Source organism: Hypanus sabinus, chromosome 12 (assembly GCF_030144855.1).
Source record: "Hypanus sabinus isolate sHypSab1 chromosome 12, sHypSab1.hap1, whole genome shotgun sequence".
Lineage (NCBI taxonomy): Eukaryota > Metazoa > Chordata > Chondrichthyes > Myliobatiformes > Dasyatidae > Hypanus > Hypanus sabinus.
In genome coordinates this window covers 102037505-102054265 of record NC_082717.1, presented here as the reverse complement: position 1 = coordinate 102054265, position 16761 = coordinate 102037505, and the positions used below count along the sequence as shown (strand labels likewise).

Genomic DNA, 16761 nt, shown 5'->3' with positions numbered 1-16761 from the left:
TTTCTCTCCATGCGTTGAGTAAGCAGCCTTGATATAAATCTGATTTTTGAATGCAAATGATCAATTATAAATGTACAGTTATCCCAGTGCATACAGCTCAAGCAATAATGGAGTATATTTTATTTACATTCATAATAAAAACTTAATTAGTCTAATCTTCATGCAGTACCATTAATCTTTATCAAATTGGCCTGCTTGATGGGCTGTATTAATTTTATAGCATAATTAGCATATTAATCCTAAAACCATATACCAGATTAAATATATTGATTTGATTGAAATATTTATCGGTGCTTATAGGCTACTGCATTTATCCTTTGAGATTATTCATCTATATAGCAGCATAGCCTTGGCTGGCTTAGTGGTACAGCAAGTGGAGCTGCTACCTCATCTCCAGCGATCCAGGTTCAATCCTGGCCTCGGGTGCTCTATGCCTGTGACTCTTTCTCCCTGTGACAATGCGGGCTTCCCCCCCAGATGCTCCAGCTTCCTTCCATTTCCCAAAGGTCTGCGACTCGACTGCTGTAAATAATCCTTGTGTTGGTGAGCTGTAGAATCTGGGTGGGGAGAGGAATGGAGAAGTTGATGGTGTGAATCAGTAGTCTGAAGAACCATTGTCTGTGCTGTGAGTCTATTGTTAAATCAGGTAGACTGTCTTTAGACTAAGAGAAAGAGCGAATGCTTTAAGTTTTAGATTAATTTTTCTGTTTGTGTTGATCTGAAGGAGCTGCATGCATAGTGGCAGCTATTCAGGACCATTCCTTGGTTTCTAACTAGGATGCTGGGAGTGGAGAGGGCATAAGGCTGCCTTTGTTTTGAAGTGAATCTGAGAGAAAATTAACTTGACTTTCTGTCAAGACTTTCTCCAACTGTGGTGGATCTATTTTCTGTGACCTTGGGGAGCATTTTGTCCAGTTTTTTATTCAGAGAACCTCCACTTTCGTCTGTTCTACTGTCAAAGGCTGCTCCTTCAGATGCCTAGTTGTTACAGTCTGAAGGTCTCCTTTAAGAACGTTGTCTTGCTGCAAAAGCTAGCCTGTCTGCTGGCTAATACTTAGCCTCGATTTGCATCGCTAAAACAAATGAACTTATCAATGTCACAGTGCTGCTTCTGGGAGCTTGTTTGTAAATAAATTAATGGCTATGATTGACTCCCTGAAAGGGGCATGAAATGTGGAATGTAAATGCAAGTGCTTTTGTTTAAAAGTTGGCTTCCTTCAGTAAAATCGCTAAGCATAATCAAAACTCAGAATTGCCACGCTTAATTCTGGAATTAAGAGCTGACATGCGAATGTCAGAGCTGTATCAGCACACTCGACTGTTACGCTCGGCTTTCCAATATAGGCAATTTCTATTTGCTTTATAGGAACCTTCAGCACCTGTGACAATTCACTTTATGGTTTCTTGGTGTGTAAGACTGATAATTCAGTACGACCTACTTTCTGTCTTTGGTTTTACTTGGTTATTTGATGTTACTTGATAATGCCACTGGTAAATTGTGCATTTAAGATGACCTGGCTGCTGAATTCTTGAAACAGCTGTCGGTACGGGGTGCGAGCAGATGGATGGAAGGCTGTTCATACACCTGCATGAGCTAAAGTTCATTGGATTGCATGTTCCATAGTTACCCAATCAATAATTGAAATACTTCGAGTTATTGGATTTTCTGATCAATTTGTCTGCTATCATTCAGGGGCACCAATAAACGTGGAGAAACTTTCGGAATAAGTCGAATAGGTAGCAAGATAAAGGGAGTTTTTAAAAGCACAACGATGGAAGGGGCCATGTTGCCGAATTATGGATTGCGAGAAGGAGATGATGATTCTGTGAGTAACACTGTTATTAGCACCTGATGTTGAAACTGTTATTAACCAGCAGTCTGGCATAGGAAGATGGGAGCTTTTAGTGAGCCTGTGTGGAAATGGTGGCTTCTGAATGCAGCATTGTGTTAATTTCAGATTTAGGTCCAGAATGAAATCTGGGCCCCATTTGTACTTAGATTTTAGATAACAGTTAAGGTTATTGTTGGATGTTAAGATGTGTTACTACCCAATAAACCACTGGCATTTAAGGTAGCAATGAAGGTCCTCCATCTCTGGTGGTGTTCAGAGCATTCTTCATTGTGTCACCAGCTTCCTCTCGTTTTTCTCTACTGTCAGTCATGCAAGTCCAGGGTGGAGATGCAGGAATATCATTGCACTCAAGGTTTCTCCACTGAGTTTCCATAACAACTTTGTTTTACCAGTAAGGGTTGATAGCCCTGAGCTGACAGAGGTAGACCACTCCTAGTCTGGCTCTACACTTTGACCTGTTTGGAATGGATGGCCCTACCAAGACCCAACACATCATGCCTTGATTCCAGCTGACAGAGCTCTCTGGATCATTGAGGCACACAAGCCTTCAAATTCACAACAAGGTTGTGGTCCTCTTGGAGGGGATGTTAAGAGGCAGAGGTGGAAATGTATCCCTTGTAGCCAAATGACAATGCCCTCTTAAGCAGAAAATTTTTCTCAAGTAGTTATGTTTTTATCATTTTTCTATATTTCGCACAGCTGCACGGTTGATCATAGCATCCATCTCCATTACCCTGTGGGTAGTTTCATTCTATGGCCCATGGCTGGTTTCGTTCCATGATATCCGGTTGCAGTGCTTTATCCCTGACAACCAGGGGTGTCTCACCCGCTCAATAGCTCCTGCAGATGGAGGTGCATCAGATCTCCCGCTGCTGCGTCGTATCCCTCTGCCTTGACCTAGCCCATAACTTGCCAAGCTGCTTGTCTGCCATCCAGTTCTGGAAGAGTTCTATCTGTTGTATTTGCACTGTTTCCTAACCACCAACATGTACCTCTCCCTACAGCAAGCTGTGGCTGAACTCTTCACAGCTAGTTGCCCTGCTAGATGCCTCCTCCTCGCCACCTCTTGCAACATTGCCGGTCTTGGTCTTGCTTTGAGTCTTCCGCGAATGGCATCATTCATTGACCTTGTTGCTTCCAGACCTAACTTTTCCAGTGGGTTTCCAGACCTTCCACTCTGCAGCCTTATTAAATCTGTACCTGTCTGTATCCTAGCTCACATCAGGTCCTATTCGGCCATGCCTCCATTGAGTTAAAATGCCAGTGCATCATCCACTTCAGATTGCTCCCAATTTCTCCCATCTCCTTTGGCTCCATTATCCTTCATCCTTCCTCCAGTGCTGCCCTGAACCAAATCATCAGTTTTCACTTCATCAATGGAATTGCCTTAGTCATAAGCCTTGCAGTTCCTTCCTGAAACTTCCCCATCTTGACTCTTCAGCTTCTTCTGAATCTACTCTGGGATCAAGACTTTGGTCACTGTGCGTAGCTGCGCAGGTTTCATGTGGTGCGCCACCTGTGAGCCTTCTGGAGTTGTTTTGTGGACATTAGAAGTGTGTGAGTGGATCTGCTCTGGACTGAGTTGCCGTGTGTCTGCATAGCTGGGAAGGTGCAACACTCCTCTCCAGCTAATACAGCCCACTTTTAAACCATAGCCCAAAAAGAGCTTTTGTATGGGGAATGCAATGCTGTCCAACGAATATGGAATCAGGTAACAAGTTAAAATGTAGCTGTTGCTGCAAAATAATTGAAGTATATTTAGTTTTTTTACTGCTGAAAAATCTGCTTAGAGAATTGTGACCCAAGGGTGAATCCGTCCATTCCCACCCCAAACCCAATCTGTCCGATTCATTTCCCATCCTCCCCTAGTCCATCCCATCTCAGTCAGTAGTTCTTTTTCTCATTCAGGCTCAGTCACTGCCGTCTGCTGCAATTGTAGAGTGGGTGCCTGCCACACATAGACCAGCCTGTTATTCCTGACCCATTGTAATATCCCACCCTAAATTAAACTGCTTGTTGTGTTTAATCCAAAACAATACTGCAAGTGCTGGACGTGTGAAATTAAAAGGGAGAATGCTGACCATTTCGAGCAGCATCAGTTCTAACAAAGGATCTTTGACCTGAAATGTACGGTCTGTTCACTCACCACATTAGCAGCCCGGCCTGCTGAGTATTTCCAGGATTCTTTGCTTCGGTTCAGTGCCTGCCTTGCAGTGAATACAATCAAGCCCTTCGGTGAGTCAAGTAACAATCAGAGGGCAGTGGAAAATGTCAGACTTGGTAGAATGTGCAGATATGAGAAAGAACTGTAAGGGCTATTTCATAAGGAAAAGTGGTAAAATGAGGGCACAGTTTTAGGCAGGGAGCAGCTGGTATATGACAATCTTTGAAAGGCCAGTTGATTAGAGTTTAGGGTCAGCATGTTCCTTTCAGGATGTAAGGTAAGGATTGGCAAGGTTTCAGAATCTTGGATGACAAGAGGTATTGTAAGTTTATACAAAAAAAAAGGAAGCTGAAGTCATCAAAGATCCTTGAGGATTATAAAGGAAAATATTTAAACAAGAAATTAGGGTTAAAAGGGGCCATGAGAAGTGCTTGGTAAGTAAGATTAAGCAGAATCTCAAGACAAGGGTACCATGGAAGAGGCAGGTCCATTCTAAGACAAAGGAAGAAATTTATGCATTGAGCCAGAAGATGTGAATGGGGTTCTCAATGCATCACTGTTCACCAAGGAGAAGGAGATGGCTGATGGTGAGATTAGATTTGTGGATATTCCAGGACACATCAACATTGAGGAGTGTTCAGTGTTTTAAGAAACATCAAGGTGGATAAGCCCCAGGACCTGATAGGATCTACCTCAGAATGCTTAGGGAAACAAAGAAGGAGATTGCAAGAGCTGTGACAGAGATATTTTGCTGTAGGTGAGATGTCAGAGCACTGTAGAATAGGCAGTATTACTATTTTGTTTAAGAAAGGCAACGGGGACAAACCAGGAAATAAAAGGACAATGAGTGATGCATCAGTGAAAGGGAAGTTATTGGAGAAGATTCTTAGGGACAGGGTTTTTTTTAATTTAGAAAAGCATAAACTTATGGGGAGTTTGTTTCTCCCAAACTTGATTGAGTTTTTTGAGGAAATGATAAAAGATGAAGGGCAGGGAGCCATCTCATGGTCTTCTGTAAAGTATTTGACAAGGTCCCTTGTGGTAGGCTGGTCCATGCCCTCCATATCAAGTTGGTAAATGGAATCCAAAATTGGCTATGTCACAGATTGAGGGTAGTAGTGGAGAGGTTTTCTGACTGAAGGTTTATGATAGTGCTGTTTTGCCAGGATTATTGCTGGAGCTTCTGTTGTTTGTAATGTACCTTCATTGTTTGATAGAAATGTAAGCAGTCTGCTGAATAAGTTATGAACATGAATTGCGAGGGAAGTTCGTCAAAGGATGCAGTAGGGTAGAAGTAAGATGGAACTTAGGTGGAGATTCAAGGTTGTTTAATGTAATTTCCAATACACAAGTGTAAATGAGAATGAAATAATTGTCACTCCAGGTTCAATGCAGCACAAAAGACACAATAAGATAAAGGACACAATAATAAAAAACACAATAAATATAAATACGTAAGATAACTTGGATACACTGATTGTACGTCCATGAAGTGACGCTAGGCACAGGAGTGACCCTGACAGGACATGATGAAGTAGTGGTGCTGGGGGGTATGGAGCGGTGGTTTGCAGATGAATTTTAATCCGGGCAAGTGAACGGCTTTGTATTTTGGGACGAAGATGAAATGCAAAAGGGAAGTATGCAGTAAATCGAAGGACCCTTGGGAGCTTAAGTTCAAAGCTCTTTGAAGGGGCCAGTACAGTTGGATCAGGTGGTAAAGAAAGCATTCCACATGCTTGACTTCATCAGTTAGAACACTGAGTGTAAAAATTGGCAAGTCAGATTGCAGGTGTATAAAGTAGACAGTAGGTGCAGGAGTAGGCCATTTTGCCCATCTAGCAAGCACCACCATTCACTGTGATCATGGCTGATCATACACAATCAGTACCCCGTTCCTGCCCTCTCCCCATATCCCTTGACCCCGCTATCTATAAGAGCTCTATCTAACTCTCTCTTGAATGCATCCAGAGACTTGGCCTCCACTGCCTTCTGGGGCACAGCATTCCACATATCCACCACTCTCTGGGTGAAAAAGTTTTTCCGCATTTCTGTTCTAAATGGCCTACCCCTTATTCTTAAACTATGGCCTCTAGTTCTGACTCGCCCATCAGCGGGAACATGCTTCCTGCCTCCAGTGTGTCCAATCCCTTAATAATCTTTTATGTTTCAATCAGATCCCCTCTCATCCTTCTAAATTCCAGTGTATACAAGCCCAGTATCTCCAATCTTTCAACATATGACAGTCCCGCCATTCCGGGAATTAACCTTGTGAACCTACGCTGCACTCCCTCAATAGCAAGAATGTCCTTCCTCAAATTTGGAGACCAAAACTGCACACAATACTCCAGGTGTGGTCTCACCAGGGCCCTGTACAGCTGCAGAAGGACCTCTTTACTCCTATACTCAATTCCTCTTGTTATAAAGGCCAGCATGCCATTAGCTTTCTTCACTGCCTGCTGTACCTGCATGCTTGCTTTCATTGACTGATGTACAGGAACACCCAGATCTTGTTGTACTTCCCCTTTTCCTAACTTGACTCCATTTAGATAGTAATCTGCCTTCCTGTTCTTGCCACCAAAGTGGATAACCTCACATTTATCCACATTAAACTGCATCTGCCATACATTTGCCCACTCACCCAACCTGTCCATGCCACCCTGCATTCTCATAACATCCTCCTGACATTTCACACTGCCACCCAGCTTTGTGTCATCAGCAAATTTGCTAATGTTACTTTTAATCCCTTCATCTAAATCATTAATGTATGTTGTAAACAGCTGCGGTCCCAGCTGGTCTGAGCCTGCCATTCCGAAAGGGACCCGTTAATCACTACCCTTTGTTTCCTGTCAGCCAGCCAATTTTCAATCCATGTCAGTACTCTGCCCCCAATACCATTTGCCCTAATTTTGCCCACTAATCTCCTATGTGGGACTTTATCAAAAGCTTTCTGTAAGTCCAGGTACACTACATCCACTGGCTCTCCCTTGTCCATTTTCATAGTTACATCCTCAAAAAACTCCAGAAGATTAGTCAAGCATGATTTTCCCTTCATAAATCCATGCTGACTCGGACTGATCCTTCTACTGCTATCCAAGAGTGTCATAATTTCCTCTTTTATAATTGACTCCAGCATCTTTCCCACCACTGATGTCAGGCTAACCGGTCTATAATTCCCTGTTTTCTCTCTCCCCCCTTTCTTGAAAAGTGGGACAACATTAGCCACCCTCCAATCAGCAGGAACTGTTCCTGAATCTATAGCACATTGGAAATAAAGCTTTGGTTAGGTCATGTTTGGAGAGTTGGGTGCAGTTTTGGCCACCACACTGTAAGAAGGATGTGGAGGCTTTAGAGAGACTGCAGGAGACATTCACAAAGACATTGTCTGCAATGGAATGTATCAGCTATAAGGAGAGGTTGAACAAACCAGGATTGTTTTCTCTGAAGTGTTGGAGGCAGAGAAGCGACCTAACAGAAATATATAAAATTATGTGAGATATAGATAGTCTTTCTCTTAGGTGAAAATGTCAAACAATGGAGGGCAAAGATTTAGAGTGAGAAGGAGAATGTTTAAAGGAGATGTGTGAGGCAAACTTTCTTTACACAGGGAGTAGTGAATACCTAAAACATACTGCCAGAGGACATGGTAGAAGAGACATATAGGAACAATATTTAAGAGACATTTAGACAGACACATGAACAGAAAGAGAATAGAGGAACACAGACCATGTGCAGACAGATTACTGGCATCATGGTTGGTATAGACATGATGGGCCAGAGGGCCTTTTTCTGTGTTGTGACTGGAGGCAGTTGGAGTTGTTACAAAATAGATTTGAGTCCCAAGTGGATTTAACACCATGTGCAGATTTGTAGCCACTGATGTGTAATTTGTTTTCAAGTTGTGATTTTAGTATTAATGCAAGTATTTGCAGTCCAGCTTATAAAGTAGTTGTCGAACTTCTCTCCTCTAGAGGGCTCTCCAGCACAACCGTTCTTCCTTAGCATTCCTTTAGCATGCTTTGTTTAAAATTGCTTGAGTGATAAGATTTATTTCCTTATCACAGGGGATTTAAGAAGTGTGAAGTCTTCTATTTCATTTGCTTCCTTAATTTGTTTCTGAAGGCCCAGACTGGGATAAGATTACAATTGCACTCGCAGATCTCTGAACCCTCTACGGATGTGCAAAGCCAGAGATCAATGGCTGTAAATTCTACAGTAGGGAGTTCTAACAATGAAGACTGTCCATTGATCTAGCAATCTTGAGAAATAGCAGTCTTAAGCAGGAACTGTCCATTTGTCCCAGGTTCGAGTTCAATGCCAGCTGCAGTTTTTCAATCCTTGTGGTAGGATTAAGCACATGGTCCTGGATAAATCCAGGATAAATAAGCCGCGATAAAATTCTACTGGATGATAACATGAGACTGTAAGACATAAGAGCAGAATTAGGCCAATCAGTCTGTCAAGTCTCCTCCACCATTCCATCAAGGCTGTTTTATTATCCTCCTCAACCCCATTCTCCTGCCTCCTCCTCAAAACCTTTGACACCCTTGCAAACCAAGAACCTATCAACCTCTGCTTTAAATATACCCAATGACTTCACCTCCACAGCCGCCTGTGGCAACAAATTCCACAGATTCACCACCCTCTGGCTAAAGAAATTCCTCCTCATCTCTGTTATAAAGGGTCTTCCATGAATCCTAAGGCTGTGCCTCCGGATCCCAGACTCTAGGAAACCTCCGCACCAAGTCCATTCTAACAGGCCTTTCAGTACTCGATATGTTTCAATGAGCTCCAATGAACGCATACCCAAAGCCATCAAAGTATAGATGAACGCATTATTTACTAAATCTATTTTCTTTTATTTTTGGTTTCCCCAACTTTTTAATGAATATTTTAGATGTGATGGAAATTGATGTTTGGTTAAACTTCCTTAATCCTTCGCTGCTGCAGGTGGAAGAGGCAACGGTGGTGTCCGAGGATGATTTACTTGAAGAGCTGGCAATAACTCCCAATGCTCAACGTAACCTCTCTGCATGGAAAATAACCATTCCATATATAGATTTCTTTTTTGACAACAAAAAGGAGAAGATTCCAGTCTTCTGTATTGATGTGGAACGGAATGATGAAGGATCAGGTAAGATGGCTACATTGGTTTTCATCTTCCTCTCGCTCCATCACCTCCCAGTTTCACATGAGAAGCATTCATGCACTCAGTGGCCTAATGCACCACTTATTTAACTTAATTTATATTTAGACATATTTACTGTAATTCACTATTCTTTTCTGTTACTATGTAGTGCATTGTACTGCTGCCACAAAGACAACAAATTTCACAACGTATGTCAGTGATACTAAACTTGATTGTAATTCTTTTTAATAAAGGCAAATTCAATATAATCATTAGAACAGCTTCACTACCTTATAATGTGAAGCTTGTGAGAACAACTTTTCTGGTTGGCTCACAGTAACAGGCTTTTAACTGTAAATAATAAAACATTTTACACAAATAGGAATTCACTAAAATATTTACCGTTCTGGTTAAGATGGCGCTAAGCAGTGATACCTGTTGATGTCATGGCTCAGACTCTGTAGGGATGGTTTTGGGGACAGAGAGAGAAGCTAAGGGTCAGGGATGAGGAGGGATAGAGCCCGGGTGGTTAATGAAGAAAGAGTCAGTGCAGGAGCTTGAGTCCAGGTCGATGTGCTCCACTTGAAGGTCAGCGATCCTGCAAATTATTACAGTCACGGAGGGGACCAGTGATTCCCAGATCAGAGACCAGTCCCAGGTTGGAAGTGCAGGTGGCGTGTTCCAGCTATGGAGGAAGTCACAAGATTGGTGCCACCTCCCCCCAGGATCGGAGGTCTGAGCAAGTGGAAAAGTGGTAGTTTGAAGTTCAAACCCTGAATTCCAGACAGCAAAGCCAAAGGCAGAACCTTAAGTTATGTGCCCAAAGAACAAGGGCCCGGTTCACCACATAGTCAGTGTTCCGTGCAAGTTTGGACGTCAAGGCCCGAAGGTCAACCCCTGTTCGGTGTGCTGGGGTGGTGTCCAAAGTTGGAGGCCAGATTTCCTAGAGTCTAAGAATCCAGGTACAGTACTAGGACTGGAAGCCCAGAGGCCACCTGTCTGTGCAGGTGGGAGTAACAATGCCTTGTAAAAGTATTGAGCCCCCAGTCTTTTGTTCACATAAATGAGTATAACAACCAGGAATTTTGATCAATTTGACTGAGGATTTTTATTTGTGAATCACATGCTCCTTTTTTCCCCCACAGTAGAGCCCAAAAAAGCAGGGAAAATTGTAAAGCATAAAAAACTAAAACTTCAAAAACTGAAATGTCAGCAGTTCAAAAGCATTCATCCCCTTTGCTCAGTACTTTGTTGGATCGCTTCTTGCAGCTCTTACAGACTCTTTGGATAAGTGTCTATGTGATGGAGCAAGGTTTTCCCATTCCTCTTTGCAGAATTGCTTAAGCAGTGCCATGTTAGTTGGGGATTGGCAGTGGACTTCCATCTTGAGGTCTTGCCAGAGATGTTTAATTGGGTGAAGCTCAGGATGCTGAGTCACTGAATTTTCTTCATTTGAAGCCACTCTGTGGTTGCTCTGGCAGTGTGCTTTGGGTCGTTGTCCTGCTGAAAGATGAACATCCTTCCCAGATTAAGCTTTCTGGCAGAGGCTAGCAGGATCTCTCTGTATTTAGCAGCAGTCATCTTCCCATCCATCCTGACCAGATTTCCAGTCCCTGCTGCTGAAAAGCATCCCAGAGCACGATGCTGCCTCCACTATACTTTACAGTAGGGATGTTGTTACCTGGCTCATGCACAGTATTAGATTTATGCCACGTGTACCGCTTGATTTTGAGGCCAAAAAGTTCCACTTCAGTCTCATCTGATCACAAGACCTTCTTCCACATCTTTACAGTATCTTCTAAGTGATGCTTTGCAAAGTCTTGATGGGCAAGGATATGCCCATTTTATTTTTACCCAGGGTTTCTTCCTGCCTGTCTTCCATAACTACTTATTTTGTGTAAGGCCTTAGAGCCATGAACTTCATCTCCAGTTACAGCCGCTGACTTTTGCAGCTCCCCCAGAGTAGCCTGTCTAACGAGTGCCATTCTTCTCGGGTGACTGAATTCAGAGGGATAGCCCGACCTAAGCAGTGTGGCCATGGTTTCATATTTTTCAAATTTTTCATGATGGGCTCCGCTGAGCGCTGAGGTACGTTCAGTTCCTTTGAGATGGTCTCATACCCTTCCCCAGATCTGTGCATCTTATTATTATTTCCCTGACTTGCCTTGAATGCTCTTTTGCCTTCATTTTGGTCTGGGCTTTTGAAAGTCTGCCATACAGTTGGACCTTGCAGACAGAGGAGGTATTTATTCTCATGAATTCATTGAAAACAGATGATCGTCCTGTCCTCTATATCAACCAAATGGGTGAGTTTGTAAGGTGATATATATTGCCTCTGTAGAAAGTTAGCATAGTAATTACAAAGGGGAAGAATACTTGTTCAGCTTCCCAATTTTGATTTTTAATTTTTGGTAAATTGTCGAATGGTTTTGAATTTTTTTTTTCTTGTGGTTTAACATGATGCACTATGTTTGGTAGATTAGCTCAAAAAATCCAACTTTTTAAAATTAGAAAATATAATAGTAATTAGTTGTAGTGGCTGAATACTTTTTCAAGAAAACTAGGTTGAAAGGGGCTTGTTTTGCTGCTGCTGTTGTCGCTGCTTGTGTTGTTCTGTGGAACATTGTGGGCATGCTGTGTTGGCGCTGGAAAGTGTAGCGACACCCGTGGGCTGCCCCAGCACATTCTTGGGTGTGTTGGTTGTTAAGGCAAATGTCATATTTCACTGTATGTTTTGATGTACATGTGATATGTAAATCTAAATCTTATTACGATCAAAGAGGAACTTCAGAGGAGTCAGTCTGCTGACACTATTGCCCATTTGAGAACTCAATCATTCATCAAAGGTAGGGGCCAGCAGGCTTTGAGATAGATCAGATGAGGGAGTGCCGAACCTGTAAATGTGTGATCAACCTCTGTCATGTTGTTCGTTATACCTACAAGAATTATTCAGTTTGAATGCATTGATTTTTAGACACTGCCTTTCTCATTAATTCTATTTTTACTTTTCAGAGGGACGTGAAACTGAACGCTGTCCTGTTTACCGGAGATATTTTGAATTTTATGTATTGGAGTCAAAGCTTACAGAGTTTCATGGTAAAGTGTGAGAGAAGCTGTTAATGTCACTCATGAATTAAGGAAAACAGTACTAGTGCCTTAGTAATCCCTGTCTAATAATGTAATCTGAATCGTTGTCACAGCTAATATTTGAGGTAGTTACTTCCATGTTTGGTTAAGTCTGCACAGGCTGTCGCCTATACTAAAATCAGTGAAAATGTCAGCACATTCTGCAGGATAATTTGTTGAGAAATAAGCTACTACAAATGGAAGCTGTCAGCAATAAGAGGGAAAGGTACTATGGTAACTTTAAACATTGCCTAGAGTTTAAACAAAGCTCAGTTTTATTTTTTTCAGCGAGTTTTTTTATTTTTATTTTCTCTCAGGTGGATAAATGATAGTAATGGAAACAGCTCTAACAGTGGTTGCCAATTATTCAAATACAACTATCTGTTGGGAGAGAATTTCATCAAGATAGATGGTGCTATGAAGTTAGCCAGTGAGTGTGATGGGTATCACTCATACAAACACATCATCCAGTCTTCCAATCAAGTGCCATTGTATTGGTCAGTATTATTCTATATTTAGGAATATAACTAACTCCTAGTCACCCATTTTCCTTATTTCCCTTTGAACTTGTCCCAAAAGTGCTAGGCAAACTCAAAGGTGGATAAGTCACCTGGACCAGATGGACTACATCCCAGAGTCCTGAGAGAGGTTGCTGAAGAGATAATAGATGCATCGGTCACAATCTTTAAAGCATCACTTGATTCTGGCAAGGTCCTGGAGGAGTGGAAGATTGCAAATGTCACAGTACTCTTTAAGAAGGGAAGAAGGCAAAAGAAAGGAAATTATAGGCCAGTTAGTTTATAGTGGTTAGTGGTTGGGAAAGTGTTGGAGTCTACTATTAAGGATGAGGTTTTGAGCTACTTGGAGACTAATGATAAAATAAGTCAAAGTCAGCATGGTTTCTGTGAAGGGAAATCTTGTCTCACAAATCAGTTACAGTTCTTCAAGGAAGTAACAAACAGGGCTGACAAAGGAGAGGCAGTGGATGTCACTTACTTAGATTTTCAGAAAGCATTTGATAAGTGCAACGCATGAGACTGCTAAATAGGATGAAATCCTATGGCGTTGCAGAAAAGGTAATGGCATGGATATTGGAATGGCTGACAGGCAGGAGGCAGCGAGTGGAAATAAAGGGGGCCTTTTCGGTTTGGCTGCCAGTGATTAGTGGTGTTCCTCAGTATTGGGACCTGTACTTTTCACATTGCTTATCATTGGCAAATGGAATACAATGTTGGAAAATGTATGATTATGCATTTTGGTAAAATGAACGATTGTGCAAACTATTATATAAAAGAGTAAATTCAAACATCAGAGATGCAAGACTCCCAGAAGGTTAATTTACAGGTTGAGTTTGTGGTAAAGAAAGCAAATGCAATGTTGGCATTTATTTCAAAGGAATAGAATATAAAAGCAAGGAGATAATGCTGAGCCTTTATAATATACTAGTCAGGCTGCACGTGGAGTATTGTCAACGGACCCCATAACTCAGAAAGGATGTGTTGTCATTGGACAGAGTCCAGAGGAGGTTCACAAGGATGATTCCAGACTTGAAAGGGTTAACATATGAGGAACATTTGGCCTGTACTCACTGAAATTTGGAAGAGTGGGGAGGGGGGATCTCATTGAAACCTACTGAATGTTGAAATGACTAGATAAGGTGGATGTAGAGAGGATGTTTCCTATGCTGGGGTATCCAGAACTAGAGGACACAGCCTCAAGATTGAGGGGGCAACTTTTGGGAACGGAGGTAAGCAGGAATTGTTTTAGTTTGAGAAGAATGAATCTGGAATGCTCTACTGCAGTAGAGGCCAGGTCTGTGAGTATATTTAAAGCAGAAGTTGATAGATTCCTGATGGTCAGGTCACCAAAGGATATGGTGAGAGAGCAGTTGAGTGGGATCTGGGATCAGCCATGATAGAATGTCAGAGCAGACTCGATGGGCTGAATGGCCTAATTCTGCTCCAATGTCTTATGGTCAGTGCTGCTGTAATAGCATTACGTTAACCATTACGCTACCATGCCACCCCATTATCTTGTTCACCTGCCCTGTTTTTCCCCTTCGCCAGTGTTATTCTACAACTGTAGTTCATGCAGAACTGTCACCTGATAAAATGGTGGCCCTGTTCCACCTTGGTCTTCTGCACTTTCGAGCACAGCTTGTACCCGTACCCAGAGGGAAGGATTTCTTCCCTCTATGAGGTTTACATGGGCTGCTGACTTTGCTGTAAAGCTAATAGACAGTGGGGTGGGAGAGGGGATGTCAGGATAGCCACAGCTCCATGATGGCTGTGAACTTGCAGGTCGACAGGAACTCAAACTTTCTCCTTAGATCCATCCAATGTGGAGTGTGTCATGTCTCAGACCTGGTAGAACTGGTAGTGCCACTGCCCCACACACCCAATTTCAATTCTGGCTTGTCAGTTCTCCTTGTGAATGCACGGGTTATCTGCAGGAGCTCCAGCTTCATCCCACCGTCCAGTGGTGTACTGTTTGGTCAACTGGTTAATGCACAAAGTGTAAATTGTTCCTTAGTGTAGGTAAGTGGCTCAGGAATTTAAGGGGAGTTGATGAGCATGTCTGAGAGGGAATAAGTTACAGAGGGACAAGGAAGTAGGGAGGGGAGAATGGATTGTACTGAGGGCCAGAATGGACATGACAGCCACTTCTGTTCTCATAATAAGTACTTAAAACCAATGTGAGATTAGGGAAATTCCTCACTGCCACTGCTTGCAGTTTAACATAACTTTTTGAAGAGCTAGTACTATCAGGATGGGCAGTGAGGTTCTCTGAGTGATCTTCTCCTTTGTAGACTCCTTCCAGGTTTCTGTCTTGGTGGACACAGGCAATTGTTCCTCAGCTTCAAGGACTCTCGGATAGAACTGAAGTTGCAAGTTACAGTAGTATTTGAGGGAAGAGAATATGTCCAGTATCATGACTTAGTCATGGGAGGTTATTTCTCTCTGAGAAGGAGCAAGCAGTTAACTTTAGTAGAAAAACTCAGTATCTGCTTTGTAATTTTACTGAAAGGCCTGGATTGTTGCCTTCAGAGTTAAACAGTCTTTTGGTCAGAAATGAGTGGTGTTCAGCTCCTGTGTAATCATCTTTTCACCCTCTTCCACTTGACACCAGTTAGATTCAGACTAGTTTAGTGTCATATACATGAGTGCAATGAGCTCTGTGGGTAAACGATAAACACATTAATATAAATACAGAATTTAGACCAGTACAGCAGTCAAACGTCCAGCTAATCTGCCTACACAATGTCCATATCCTTCCATTTTTCTCATATTCATGTATGTCTATCTAAATGTCTCTTAAGTCGCTAATACATCTGCATCTAGCACCGCCCCAGGTAGCACATTCAGGCACCCACCACTCTCAGTGTTTAAAAAAAAACTTGCCCCTCTCATCTCCTTTAAAATTACCCACTCTCACCTTAAATGCATGCCCTCTAGTATGATACATTTCAACCCTGGGGAAACAGTTTTGTGTGTCTGCTCTATTTCTGCCTCTCATAATCTTATAGATCTTCATCAGACCTCCCCGCAGCCCCTGCTGCTCCAGAGAAGAAAACACAAATTTTTCCAACCCCTTGTTACAGCACATGCCCTCTATTCCAGGCAGCATCCTGGTCAACCTCTCCTGCAGCTTCTCCAAAGCCCTGACATCCTTTCTGTAATGGGGTGACCAGAACGGTATGCAATCCTCCAGATGCAGCCCCACTAATTAAGCTGCAACATAACTTCCAAACTTTTGAATTCAATGCCCAGACTAATAAAGGCAAGCATATTAACTGCCCTATCAACCTGTGTAGCTATTTTCAGGAGGCTGTGAGCTTGCACTCCAAGATCCTCTGGTCTTCAACACTGTTAGGATTTTACCTTTAACAGTGCACTGTCTCTGTGTCCGAGGTTACAGCAGATGTCTTTATTTGTGCTGTTCCCAAGGGTTTTCTGTTATACAGGAAGCTTGCTGTGGCCATGCTCATAGCAAGTCCCATCCATAACCTGCCCCCTTGTTGGAATGTGGCGTTGGCATATCTAGTTCTGCCACAGCAGATTGGATTTTGTTCCACATTAGTCTTCCATCTATAGTTTTTTTTTTGCTCAGATTATAGCATCTGTTAGTCTTGTATGTGTTCACATGTCATGCCAGATACAGGGCATGCTTGTCCACTTGAGGAGTATTATCCTTTGGTGGGCTGCCATGGTCCAGTTCTTGTCAATGACAGCACACGGAATAAAGAGAGGTAAGGGAAACAAGATTTCCTTTCTGTTCCCCATCACAGTGAAGGTGCAATCAGCATTGTACCAGTTTTCAGCACGCTCGGGCCCACCACCTACACCGCTCTTCAGTGTTGAGGAATACTGAATTTACGAGCTTTCTGTGGCAGGCTGGTGACCACTGAGCTGCTCCATGTACATGGCTGTGTGTTGGTGTTTAGTGAGCCCTGGCCACAACATTACGTTCACTGCTCCTTGGCTGGGTGCAGG

The 16761-nt window shown here is 42.6% G+C and overlaps 1 protein-coding gene across 4 annotated transcripts in view; it reads left to right on the top strand.

Annotated features, from left to right (window-relative positions):
* snx14 (sorting nexin 14) overlaps positions 1 to 16761 on the top strand; it is a 138819-nt gene that overhangs the window by 73112 nt on the left and 48946 nt on the right. For all 4 annotated transcript variants that reach the window (XM_059986585.1, XM_059986588.1, XM_059986587.1 and 1 more), the window contains 3 exons: positions 1694 to 1826; positions 8965 to 9148; positions 12155 to 12238. In XM_059986585.1, the coding sequence (XP_059842568.1) occupies positions 1694 to 1826; positions 8965 to 9148; positions 12155 to 12238 (401 nt within the window). The remainder of the gene's footprint in view (positions 1 to 1693; positions 1827 to 8964; positions 9149 to 12154; positions 12239 to 16761) is intronic.